The 12,501-nt window shown below is 34.8% G+C and overlaps 1 protein-coding gene across 1 annotated transcript in view; it reads right to left on the reverse strand.

The window, feature by feature from the left end:
- Nucleotides 1-2,523: 2,523 nt before the first annotated feature.
- tgfbr2b (transforming growth factor beta receptor 2b) overlaps nt 2,524-12,501 on the reverse strand; it is a 28,884-nt gene continuing 18,906 nt past the window's right edge. The window contains exons 6-8 of the mRNA XM_042741484.1: nt 9,747-9,888; nt 4,482-4,609; nt 2,524-3,416 (exon numbers count right to left, since the gene is read on the reverse strand). Of these exons, the coding sequence (XP_042597418.1) occupies nt 3,228-3,416; nt 4,482-4,609; nt 9,747-9,888 (459 nt within the window). The 3' untranslated portion in view covers nt 2,524-3,227. The remainder of the gene's footprint in view (nt 3,417-4,481; nt 4,610-9,746; nt 9,889-12,501) is intronic.

The raw sequence follows: 12,501 nt of genomic DNA on the forward strand, positions 1-12,501 counted from the left end.
TCTCTATTGAACACCACAACAACAACAAATGCCAGGACTCAGAACAGGCCCATAAATCCTATTCTGAGATCAGTGCCACAGAGGGATATTTATAGCCATTCAGCCCTACAGATACCAGTTTATTCCCCTGTCTGCTTCTCCTCTAGCTGTTCCAGTGGTTTAGGGGCTAAAATAGTAAAGAAACAATAGACACTAGGGAAAAGAGGGCTGGTGAGAGGAACAGGGGTGTGTGCGACTGCTGGGGATAAAAATGACCCGTCTGAGGGACTCGCACAGTCTTCGTTCTCTCTGTCATTATGGTCACGGTTGTTCCCGGTCAGGAATTTCAAAGCTCTCACTCCCAAACAAAGCCCAGATGAACCGCTACTGATTCCAGTGTGAGAGCTCAATTCAAACAACCTCACGCTACACAAGAGTCAAAGAGAGAGAGTTTATTTCACTCAATTTGACAGCCGCCTGCCCCATCTCACACTTATGAACAACTGAACTGAGCATGCTCAGTTTGATTTTATAAAACAGAATATATATTTGTTTTACATGAAGCATGAGTTTCATGCCGATAACTAATAAATAAGAGATATTAAAATATTATATTTTGTCTGAATATATTAAAATGACATGGTTAAGGCCAATAACCCATGAATAATAGATATTAAAACTGTATACTACTTCGTCCTATTAAATCAATACAACATGTTTTATGCTGATAACCCATTAATAATGATATTAAAATTCTATACCATTTTGTCTGAATGAACTAAAAATACAATCATTTTAAATACTACATTGCAGCAACATTATGTACAGTTAGATGAACAGATATTAGTTTTGTAAATTGCAATATATATATATATATATATATATATTATATATATATATTATATATATATATATTCGTTGTCTGTCCCTTTAAAATATATATATGCGGGCGTTGCACACACAGGTGCATCTCAGTAAATTAGAATGTCTGAAAGCATTCAGTTATTAACAAGAGGAAAAAAGTTCATTTATTTCTGACGTTGTCTGTGGTTCAGGAGTGGCTTAACAAGAGGAATACGACAACTGTAGCCAAATTCCTTGACACACGCTTGTCTGTGTGTGGTGGCTCTTGATGCCTTTAAAGACCCCTAGCCTCAGGAGTCCATTCCACTTGTGAATAGTTCAAACTCAAATTCTTGAATCGATTTTGCTTGACAATCCTCATAAGGCTGCGGTTCTCTCGGTTGGTTGTGCATCTTTTTCTTCCACACTTTTTCCTTCCACTCAACTTTCTGTTAACATGCTTGGATACAGCACTCCTTGAACAGCCAGCTTCTTTGGCAATGAATGTTTGTGGCTTACCCTCCTTGTGAAGGGTGTCAATGATTGTCTTCTGGACAACTGTCAGATCAGCAATCTTCCCCATGATTGTGTAGCCTAGTGAACCACACTGAGAAACCATTTTTAAGGCTCAGGAAACATTTGCAGATATTTTGAGTTGATTAGCTGATTGGCATGTCTCCATATTCTAATTTGCTGAGAATTGGTGGGTTTTTGTTAAATGTGAGCCAAAATCATCACAATTAAAGCAACCAAAGACTTAAACTACTTCAGTCTGTGTGCATTGAATTTTTTAATACACGAGTTTCACAATTTGAGTTGAATTACTAAAATAAATGAACTTTTCCATGACATTCTAATTTATTGAGATGCACCTGTATATTTAGCATTGTTAATTATTGTTTTTAAAGCTGACTTGTATAAGATGACGAAAAAGTTAAATGAAACAATGGGTAAATGAGCATGAACAATTAAATATCAAGTATAGAAACCACATCAATTAAAACCATTAAAAAATTATTTACTTTGAAATAAAGCTTAATATAATGAAAACTTAAACAGAAATGAAATGTGTCGGTAACTAACTAAGTTTAAGTTCTCAAATTATAACTAAATTAAAGATAAATAGAAATATAAAAAACAAAAATAAAAGCAAAAAATATTTAACAAAAAATAAAACAAAAATTAATTAATAAATACTATAATAGTATATAAATAAGACTAAAATAACTTAATAAAAATCACCTTAGCAACACTCTATCATCATGGTGGGGGGTTTGGATGGCCAAGTGCCTTTAACATTTTATTTTGTAAATGACAGAAATCTATTTCAAATCAGTTTCTCTGCCGTTGTGCTAAAAGATGCTTTCACACAAAAATGTCTTGATTAAGCAACAGCTAAATGTTTTCTTGCAGTAGAAACCCTGAGGCTTATGTACAGAAAAGCGAGGCATATTTGACGGCTGATTTTCAGTTAAGAGGTTTGTTTCCCAGAAAACACTCAAATAGTGGGCATGCATGACAACCAGTTAATGGAATGTTTGTTAAGATTAACTGAAAACATTGTTGCAACCAGCAGCGGTATTACAGGTAATTATAACCTGGCTGTCAATCATCTTTGATATGAAAGGAGCCTTCACAAATTTCCCAGGCTGAAAGCTAAACACTGTCTAACGATGAATCCCACTCCTAATCCAAAGAATTATACACAAACAATTTTTTTTTGTGTCAATACTGTACATAAATGTATTTTAATCAACGATTTACAATATATTACATAAAGTAGTAAAAGAGAGGCACAATTTAATATCCAGGATATGTGAACATGAGGCACTTTGTGAACTTAAAAATACTGTTCGTTTAACACATTTTTTGGTATGTGCAGCATATACTCTTCCCTTTTTTGGCTCTCTCAATAGTGTGGGTTGATTTTTATGTTGAAAGCTGTATTTACAATATACTTTTTTCTTTGGCTAACAAGCACATTACATTTCTTGCGAAAAGCAACTCCAAACACACTAGTATACTTACACACACAAACACACACACACAAATCTCTCACCTATCACATTCTTCCATAAATCCAGAAAATCCTGAAGTGATCTGTAGAAAGTCTTACAATCTCCTATGAATCTTTAGTGTTGAGGTGAAACATTTTCCTGATTACATATGGCTCTCGGTCAGCTGTCAGAGGAGAAAACCAGCGTCTGTCCAGCTCCTCTTGCTCGGCAGCCTGACCTTCCTCAGTGTGAGCTATGCATAATCTGATAAAGTGCATGAAATCTTTGGTTATGAAACAAAGCTTTATGAAAAGGCCACATTCTTCCACTCCACCTCACTGGAAGGATTCAAACATTCAGTTTCTGCAGAGAGAGATCAAGCGAGTGAGAGTGATCTTTCTTTCTCTCTCATTTGTCATTGCTCACGCTCACGGAGCAATCTTCCGGAATCTTCTCCTCGGAGCTGCTGCACGTGGACAACTTGTCTAGGTCGTCGTCCATCTCGCTTAAGCGTTCGGCCACACACTGCGCCGTGAGCCGGGCCTCAGGATCGTGATCCCAGCACTCGTTGATGGTGGAACAGACTGCAGCCACACCCTGGAGACAAAAAAAAAATACAAGTGTTTGTGCATGTGTTGTGGTTATTTTAGTCACAGTCAATGACTATGTTTACATGGACATCAGTAATCTAATTATTTACCTTATTCTAAATAAGCCAATATTATGATTAAGGTGTTTACACGAGTTGCTTTTAGAATATTCCTTTCATGTTCCCGTTTTACGAAAAGTCCTACACGATGGTAATAATGTGATTAAGGTGTGTACATGTCTATACTGCACTTCGGTAATGTGACTAAAATAGGAATACTCCACATGTGTTGACTTCCAAGTATGACTTTAGCCGGATTAAGGTAATCAAAAATCTGTTTACATGGTTAATTTTGTTATCAGAGTATTTTCTTTATCGTGCTAAAATCTGAATATTGTTGTCCATGTAAACATACTCACTATTTCTGATCAACATCAACACATCACTTATTTAATAAAAAAAAAAAAATAAAACATTAATATTTATAAAAAAAAAAACAACTTATGCTCACCAAGGCTGCATTTATTTGATCAAAAATATAGTGAAAACAGAAACATTGTGAAATATTATTACAATTTAAAATAACAGTTTTCTATTTTAATATATTTTAAAATTAGTTTATTCCTGTGATTGCAAAGCTGAATTTTCAGCATCATTTCTCCAAGTGTTGAGTGTCACATGATCCTTCAGAAATCATTCTAATATGCAGATTTGGTGCTTAAGGAACTTTTCATGTTAGTATCTATGTTGAAAACAGTTCATATCTCTGTGGAAACTGATACATTTTCTTCAACATTCTTTGATGAATCACAAAGTGAGAACATAAGAACTGCATTTATTTGCCATTTAAAAACATTATAAATGTATTTACTCTCACTTTTGATCAATTCATTGCATCCTTCTTACCAACCCAAAATGTTTAAACAGTAGTGTAATATATAACTAAAGCTTTTTTCAAAAGAAGAAATGTACCCTTTTCTCCAAAAGCTCCAAAAAAGAAGTTGCTTGTCTCTCTGCTAATATGCTGTCTTTACCATGTTCTGAGATCAAAATACAATTCTACACTGTTTTACCTGGTGTTTCATCCAGCTGTTGGGGATCTCTGGCCTGCCCCGGTCTCTCAGCACATTGTCTTTCATGCTCTCCACACAGGGGTGCTCTCGGACTTTCGAGCCAAATGGAGGTTCGTAATCCTTAACCTCTGCAAAGACACACACGAGGCGATCAGATAATCTGACATACTGTATGATCTATCCCCTTATGACAGCATGAAGAATCATTTTTGGAGAGCATTTGGTCGTGACTCGTGAGAAGTACTGAGTTTGAAAACTGGAAGCTGGAAGAAAGCCCTGAATGTGGAAAAGAACGCATGTTTCATATGCTCTGGTTATTAAATCCGGGAAAAAAAAACGTAAATGCGGCATTTGGAGAAAAATGGGATGAAATCAGTTTCTCCATCAGAATGGCAACAATAAACAATGCTGAGTTTGTGGGTCATTTGTTTTGTTCACAAGAACAAATTGATGAAATATGAGGCTAATCACTGGACTGTGCCAGCGAACTCCGAAAACAGATTTTCCAGACCTTGTGAAACTCGCAGCTGCAGAGGCCCAATCATATATCTGTCCTCAGCCTCCATAGCCAAGTACTTGACCAGAGCCAGCTATAGATAACACACAAACACACACAGGGTGCTAAAGAATCTGCAACAAACACCAAAACCTCCAGTTTCCCAGAAATAGTAAGGAGATGTTATAAAACGTCAGTTATTGTCCTCTTCTTGGCCAATATAAAATCCATTACTGCAAATGATGGTGGATGAATAAGTTTACTTTGGAGCGGTTAGCTGATTGGAGAGTATGTTTTGTGGTTCTTGCCCAGCACTCTGGGCCCACAGGAAGGGGCTAGGCCAGCGTGCAGCCTGGGACAGGAAGTGAAGGACTGTGATTGGGCCCCTGCGGAGAAGCTGACTCCAAAAGTGAACGCATCCTGTTTTTGACAAGTGGACTTCCCCTGTTTCAGCTCTTAAACAAAATACTCCCATCACTACTGTGCTATTTCTGCTGTCCTCGGTGCCCCGTGTGAGGGTCTGACCTGATGGTGGTAAAATGGACTAAATCAGAGCTTAGCTTGCATGCAGTCCATAGACAAGGACACATGGCTGTCTGCAACATTAAAGGGTTACTCCACCCCAAAATGAAAATTTTGTCATTCATCACTTACCCCCATGTCATTCCAAACCCATAAAAGCTTTGTTCATCTTCAGAACACAACATAGACTGCCAAGTAAATAACAGTGTCAAGGTCCAGAAAAGTATGAAAAAAATAACAGTGTAAAAGTCCAAAAAACCAGAAAAGTATGAATGACATCGTCAGAATAGTCCATTTCCCATCAGTGGTTCAACAGTAACGTTATGAAGCGAGGACAATACTTTTTATAAGCGAAGAAAACAAAAATAATGACTTTATTCAACAATTCCTGTCAACAGTCTCCTCTGTCTCTCTCCGCATCACCGTAGTGCCATTTTGGAGAATATGAGCTGAACGCAGGCAGCTTATGCTCTTCTGTGTCATCCGTGCCACACGGATGCGCTGTTTTCTTCAAAACAAAGCGAAAATACACATAGAAAATGCATCCTTGTGTCGCTGACACAGAAGAGCTTATGCTGCCTGCGTTCAGCTCATATTCTACAAAATGGCACTATGGTGACGTGGAGAGGAATTGTTGAATAAAGTCGTTATTTTAGTTTTCTTTGCTTACAAAAAGTATTCTTGTTCAACTGATGGCAGATGGATTATTTTGACGATGTCTTTCATACTTTTCTGGAACTTGACAGTGTAATTTACTTGGCAGTCTATGGGACAGTCACAAGCCTACCGGTTTTCATCCAAAATATCTTAAATTGCCCGAAGATGAACAAAGCTTTTAAGGGTTTGGAAAGACATGGGGGTAAGTGATTAATGTCAATTTTCATTTTGGGGTGGAGTATCCCTTTAAGGTCACCAAGCATCTTTCTTTTTGGGTCTTTCTTGCTTTTGCAATATGTCCTGATTTGCTCAAGGGGCTGAGCTACTCAAATGTACTCGCTATGTGAGGAATGCCATGGTTTTCAGGAACAGATGTCCTGCCGGCTGAGGCCTCACACCCCAGGCCCAGGTAGAAGTATCCAGGGAAGCACTTTTTTACTAGAGTTTCCCCTTCAGATGAACCGTCTGCTACCTCCACAGACCTCCCTGTCTGAGGCTGTGTCTGGGAAAGAGTATAAGAAGAAAAAAGAAAACACTTTATGGGTGTTTCTTCATTCTTGAGTGCTTTTATGTCTCCGAGACAGATTTTTATGAAAATGAAATAAAATAAAATAAATATACATATTTTATTTTATTATATTATTTTTATGTATTTATTTATTTATATAATAAAATGTGACCTTAAATATTAAATATTATTATCGTGCTTTCATCATTTACTTTTGCTGTTTTATTGTTCCAGACATTGACTTTTAATATCGTAAAATATGAAAATCCATCATAAAAAAATAAATGTTTAAAACAATACTAATCTAAACAAAGAGTGAAATAACCAAACCATTCCAGAATTTACTGTGTGAAAATGTATTTAATTGAAACTGTATTCAAGATAATTTATATAATTGTTTCTATAAAACTGAATGTCCAACAGACATGTCATCACATCAACCAACATTCTGTCTAGATCTACCTATCTATGATTTATGAAAATTGCATAGTTAATAAATAATTTATATAATTATTTCTGAAAAAGTTATACACTGACAAACAAACAGACAGAGAGAGAGAGAGAGAGAGAGAGAGAGAGAGAGAGAGAGAGAGAGAGAGAGAGAAAGAGAGAGAGAGAGAGAGAGAGAGAGATTTAAGTGTTCATAAATCACAGTAAGTGAGACAGTCAGTCGGGGCAGGCAGGAGCTAAGATTCCTGTTTAAACACTAGGACCTATTTAGACGTCACCTAAAGAGTAATGTGACAGCAATGTTGTCAGACCAGAGGACTTTTCAGGCTTCAGTCAGAAAAATTTGGGGTGGATCATGAGCGCACAACACCCTTTGCTCTTTTGTGTGTTTGTAAAGAGTGTGACGGCAGTGTATCCGAGACCTGTACTGATGGATGGCCACCCTGCATGGGCTTCTGCCACCTGCTAGCCAGCTGCTGTCCTCCATTTACTTGTTTTCCCGTCTTTCTCTGAGGACAGGAGGGAGTTCTCCTCGGCTGGCAGGGTCTCAAGTTCGCTCTGCTACTCCAGACCAGACCACACCCCGTGCTAATTCAGGACTTACTAGCATACACAGTGAGCCGCAGCAGAACAACGCAGCCACAGCTTTCCATTTCACCATCACCCACACTTGGGCTTACTGCAGCTGCTGTCTGCAAGTGCTACAGTACATCCCTAAATGTTTCTTTTCCCCCTTTCTGAAAGAGATCCCAGGTTTTTCACATTGCATTCTGAAGGTGGTACTTTAACAGGGGAGACAGACCCTGGGATGTCTGTCTCTACCCCCCTCGACACAGACTGTCTGGCTGAAAACAACTCCAGCTCTGCAGATAAGCTCCAAGCAGCATGACAGGAGGACTCAGCCACAGAGAGGCATGCCAGGGCATGTGGGTAACACAACCGGACAGGCACAGGCACAGTGTGTGAAACAATATACACATGCAAATACACTGCCACTCATATTACCAAAGTTGATTAAAATAGTAAATTGCTGCACCTTCATTCAAACATGAACAGAATTTTGCGGTGCACCTTCTGATCTTTACATTCTTAGTATTTTTGTCTTGTTTTCCAGTAAATTGTTTAAACATCCTTCAACCAACATACATTTACATGGGAAGTATTAATACAATTTGAAATAACAGTTTTCTATTTAAATATATTTTAAACTGCAATTTATTCCTGTGGTGGCAAAACTGAATTTTCAGCATCATTACTCCAGTCTTCAGTGTCGCATGATCCTCCAGAAATCATTCTAATAAGCTGTTTTGGTGCTCAAGAAATGTGTTTTATTATGATAATTCTTCTTCTTCTTCTTCTTCTTCTTCTTCTTCTTCTTATTATATTTAACTGCCAAAAACATATGTACTGATTAATACTTATAATACTGTGGAAATTGCAATTTTTCCCAGTTTGTTTTTTGTTTTTTTGTTTTTTGTGTGTGTGTGTGTGTGGGGGGGGGGGGGGTTTCAAAAGAATATAATTAATTTAAAAATATAAATATTTTGTAACGTTATAAATGTTTTTGTGATTTTTTATACACCCTTGATTTATAAAAGTATATAAAATTAATTAATAAAATTATTTTAAAAAAAAGTGATGACTTAGAGAATGTCACTAATTAAACACTAATTAAGATTATTTATTTAGCCAATTAGTTATTGCAGTGTAACATCTTATTTGTATACATATAAAAATTCAAACCAAATAAGATGTTTATATAATAAAATATATGATATGATATGATATGATATGATATATAAAGTAACCCTGTCTGATTATTCCCATATAAGAAAGTACAGTCATGGCTTATTTGAGGGCAAACAAATCCATTTTTTCCTCTATCAAGAGAGGACCAAAGTTGGAAAGAAAATCCAGTAGGCTTCATCCATCCTCTGCATTTAGCCCTTACCAGGATGAACACTCAGCAGACCGAATTTTTACTGGGCAGTCACTGATAATTTTTCAATGCAGGAAAAAACATAAACAACAACACAATCCCTCCCTCTTCCTCAATTTCTGCATGCATCCGTGTTTATATTTACATCCATAACTATATACAGTTTCTGTTGTTGTATTTCATACTAATTAGAGCATAAATGCTCAATGACAGCTATATGAATACTGTTTTTTATGCCGATATGTCGGTTTGGCAAAAATATGCTAGCATCTGTCTTCCCACCTGACCAAAGAAGGGAAAGTTCTTAGGAAGCACTTGACATTTCACACATTCCTTACATTCCCCAAACAGAGTGAGGAGTATGCCGTACCATCTCTGCTCTTGTTAAGGAATGGCTCCTCCAATAACAGGAAGCTGCAAATCGGTCAAAACACATTGTGGGCCACAGTGGGCTTTCCATGCAGTCTACACAAACAATAGCCCAAGGATGGCAGCAGAAAAAAAACAAAGTGCCACTAACAGAACCAGACAAAAAGCGAGCCTGTTTTCATCCCTGTTCTCCCTGAGGAACAATTACAGGCAGAATAGAAACAGAATAGCATTGTCTCAAGTTTACTAATCATATTGGTTTGAGAAATGCCAAAATAGCAGCTGTGTTTCCAAGTAAGATCTCGATGATGTTTGTGTACTCACCACCGATGGCGTTACACCGGGACGTGATCTCCCACAGCACCAGGGCCATGGAGTAGACATCGGTTTGCTTGAACGACTCGATGTTCTCAAGGTTGATCCTAGATTCCAGCACTTCTGGAGCCATGTACCTGGCTGTACCCACCTGAGAATCAGATACAAAGGACACTTTATATAAATTTTATATTATTTTCTGAATGTCATGACCAGGTGAACACAGCATTAAGTAATACATTACTAAATTATTACCCATTATAAATATATTATTCATTATTTTTTCAAAATCTGAAAATATTATAACTAATAATAATAATAATTATTATTATTATAACATCAATTTTATGTATTTAATATTATGAATAATAATAAAAATAAAAATAATTCTTATGATTGTCATGACAACACAAATATAGTATTATTATAATCTAAACTATAACTAATAATTATTAATTACTATAATTATGACACTTATTTATTTATTTATTATTAATTAAAAAAATTATAATAATGTAACATACAAATAAAAATGAATTATTATGATTCTCATGACAACACAAATATATTATTACTCGTAAATCTAATTATTTATTTTATAACTTAATCTACTAATTAGTTCAATTATATTTATTGACAACAGAAATATATAATTATTATTATAAATAATAAGTTTGTAATATTATTATTATTAATGGTTTTATTAATGTTGTTGTTGTTTTGAGGGTACCAAGCTATTTCCATGTCTTTTTTTATTCCTTTAACTTCCAAACACTTCAGCTCACTTCATTACTTGACCTTGCTTTAAAAGTAAAAAAGGTCACACCAATGAATCAACAAATCTAAAATGTGATAATTAAACGTAACCTTAGCACTGAAGTTTAAACTCCCTTTGAACTATTTTTGGGGTCACTGTCTGGGACTAACCGAATGTTGACATACATCAAAGCACTCTGGGTATGGAGAGAGTCGCAGAGTCAGGCGATTGTTAGCTAGTTTATTACTGATTCACTTGTCGCCTTTGTCTTTTCATTTTCAGCCCGTGAATCATAAACCTGAGCAGACAGTTTAACAAAGGGTGCACATACATAAAACACACGCATCTGCACATGGTGAGATGCCTGAGGGGACTTTCCCTGCAAGTTATGACCTGATGTACCTGCCACTGTAAATCTGCACAATTTTAGGTATGGAACACGCCAACGCTTCCCTTGACACTTACCAAGCAATAAGAGCAAGTGAATCTAGGTAGTCTTGTGCTGCACTGGGACTGATAGAAAGAATCAGTTAAGCTTCAGGGGATAGACTCCATTAAAGAATCAGATTAAAAAAAAAAAAAAAAATAAAAAAAAAAAAAAAAAATAAAATAAAATAATGATTTTAATGGAGTCTCTTATGCTCATCAAGGCTGTATTTATTTGATCAAAAAAAAAAAAAAACAGAAAAAAAAAAACTGTACTACTGTGAGATATTATTTCAATTTCGAATAATGATCCTTAATTTTAATATACTTTAAAATATAATTTATTTCTGTGATCAAAGTTGTATTTTCAGCATCATTACTGAAGTCTTAAGTGTCACATGATCCTTCAGAAATCATTCTTATATGCTGATTTATTATCAGTTATGAAAAAAAATTTAAAAAATAAAACTATTTTTTTTTTTTATTTTTTTTATGGAAACAAATACTTTTTTCTGGATTCAAAAAAGAAAAAAAATTAAAAAAAAAAAGCATTTATTTAAAATTAAAATCTTTACTACTACTTTTTTGTCCATTTAACACATCTTTGCTGAATAAAAGTATTCATTACTTTCAAATAAGAAAGACATTTCAAACTTTTAAACGGTAGTGTATATTGTAACACAAGATTTCCATTTTGTATAAATGCTATTTATTAATTTTTTTTTATTAATAAAAGAATCCCCCAAAAAAGCATCACAGATTCCAAAAAACATGAAGCACCACAACTGTTTCCAACATTGATAATAAATCAGCATATTAGAATGATTTCTGAAGGATCATGTGACACTGAAGACTGGAGTAATGATGCTGAAAATTCAGCTTTGCATCACAGGAATAAATGATATTTTAAAGTAGAATTTCTATTTCTATTAATATAGAAACTCTTATTTTAAATTGCAGTAATATTTCACAAAATAACTAAAATAAAGCAGTTTTTTTCTGTATTTTTGATTAAAAAAAAAAAAACTACTTACATAATTAATGATAACAAAAAACAACGTAAAAAAATATTAATGAAGCAGAACCAGTAGAAAATTTAAACGGTAGTTATATATATATATATATATATATATATATATATATATATATATATATATATATATATATATATATATATATATATATATATATATATATATACATATATAGAAGAAGCCTGTCTTAATTAAACTATTCACAATGTTTCATGAGAGTGGACGTTTGCTGCTGATCTCTTTCATTCTGATGTGTTTGCTGACTGATGGATCTTAAGTTAAAATGAACTTTATGGTAGAAAAGTTTTTAAATAAATTATACAAGTTTATTGATTTCTCAGTAGAGAGAAAACATCTCACTTTAAGAAACCCGAGTGATGCGCTATTGCATAATAGTACATTTACATTAAATCTGAAGAAAGTGAATTTATATTCTATACATGCATTTACACTACTGGCCAAAATAATTTTTAGAATAATTTAATTTTTTTGTTTTTGGATTTCAGACTGGAGTAATGACTCCTGAAATTTCAACAGGAATAAATTA

The sequence above is a fragment of the Cyprinus carpio genome, chromosome B16 (genome assembly GCF_018340385.1).
Source record: "Cyprinus carpio isolate SPL01 chromosome B16, ASM1834038v1, whole genome shotgun sequence".
Lineage (NCBI taxonomy): Eukaryota > Metazoa > Chordata > Actinopteri > Cypriniformes > Cyprinidae > Cyprinus > Cyprinus carpio.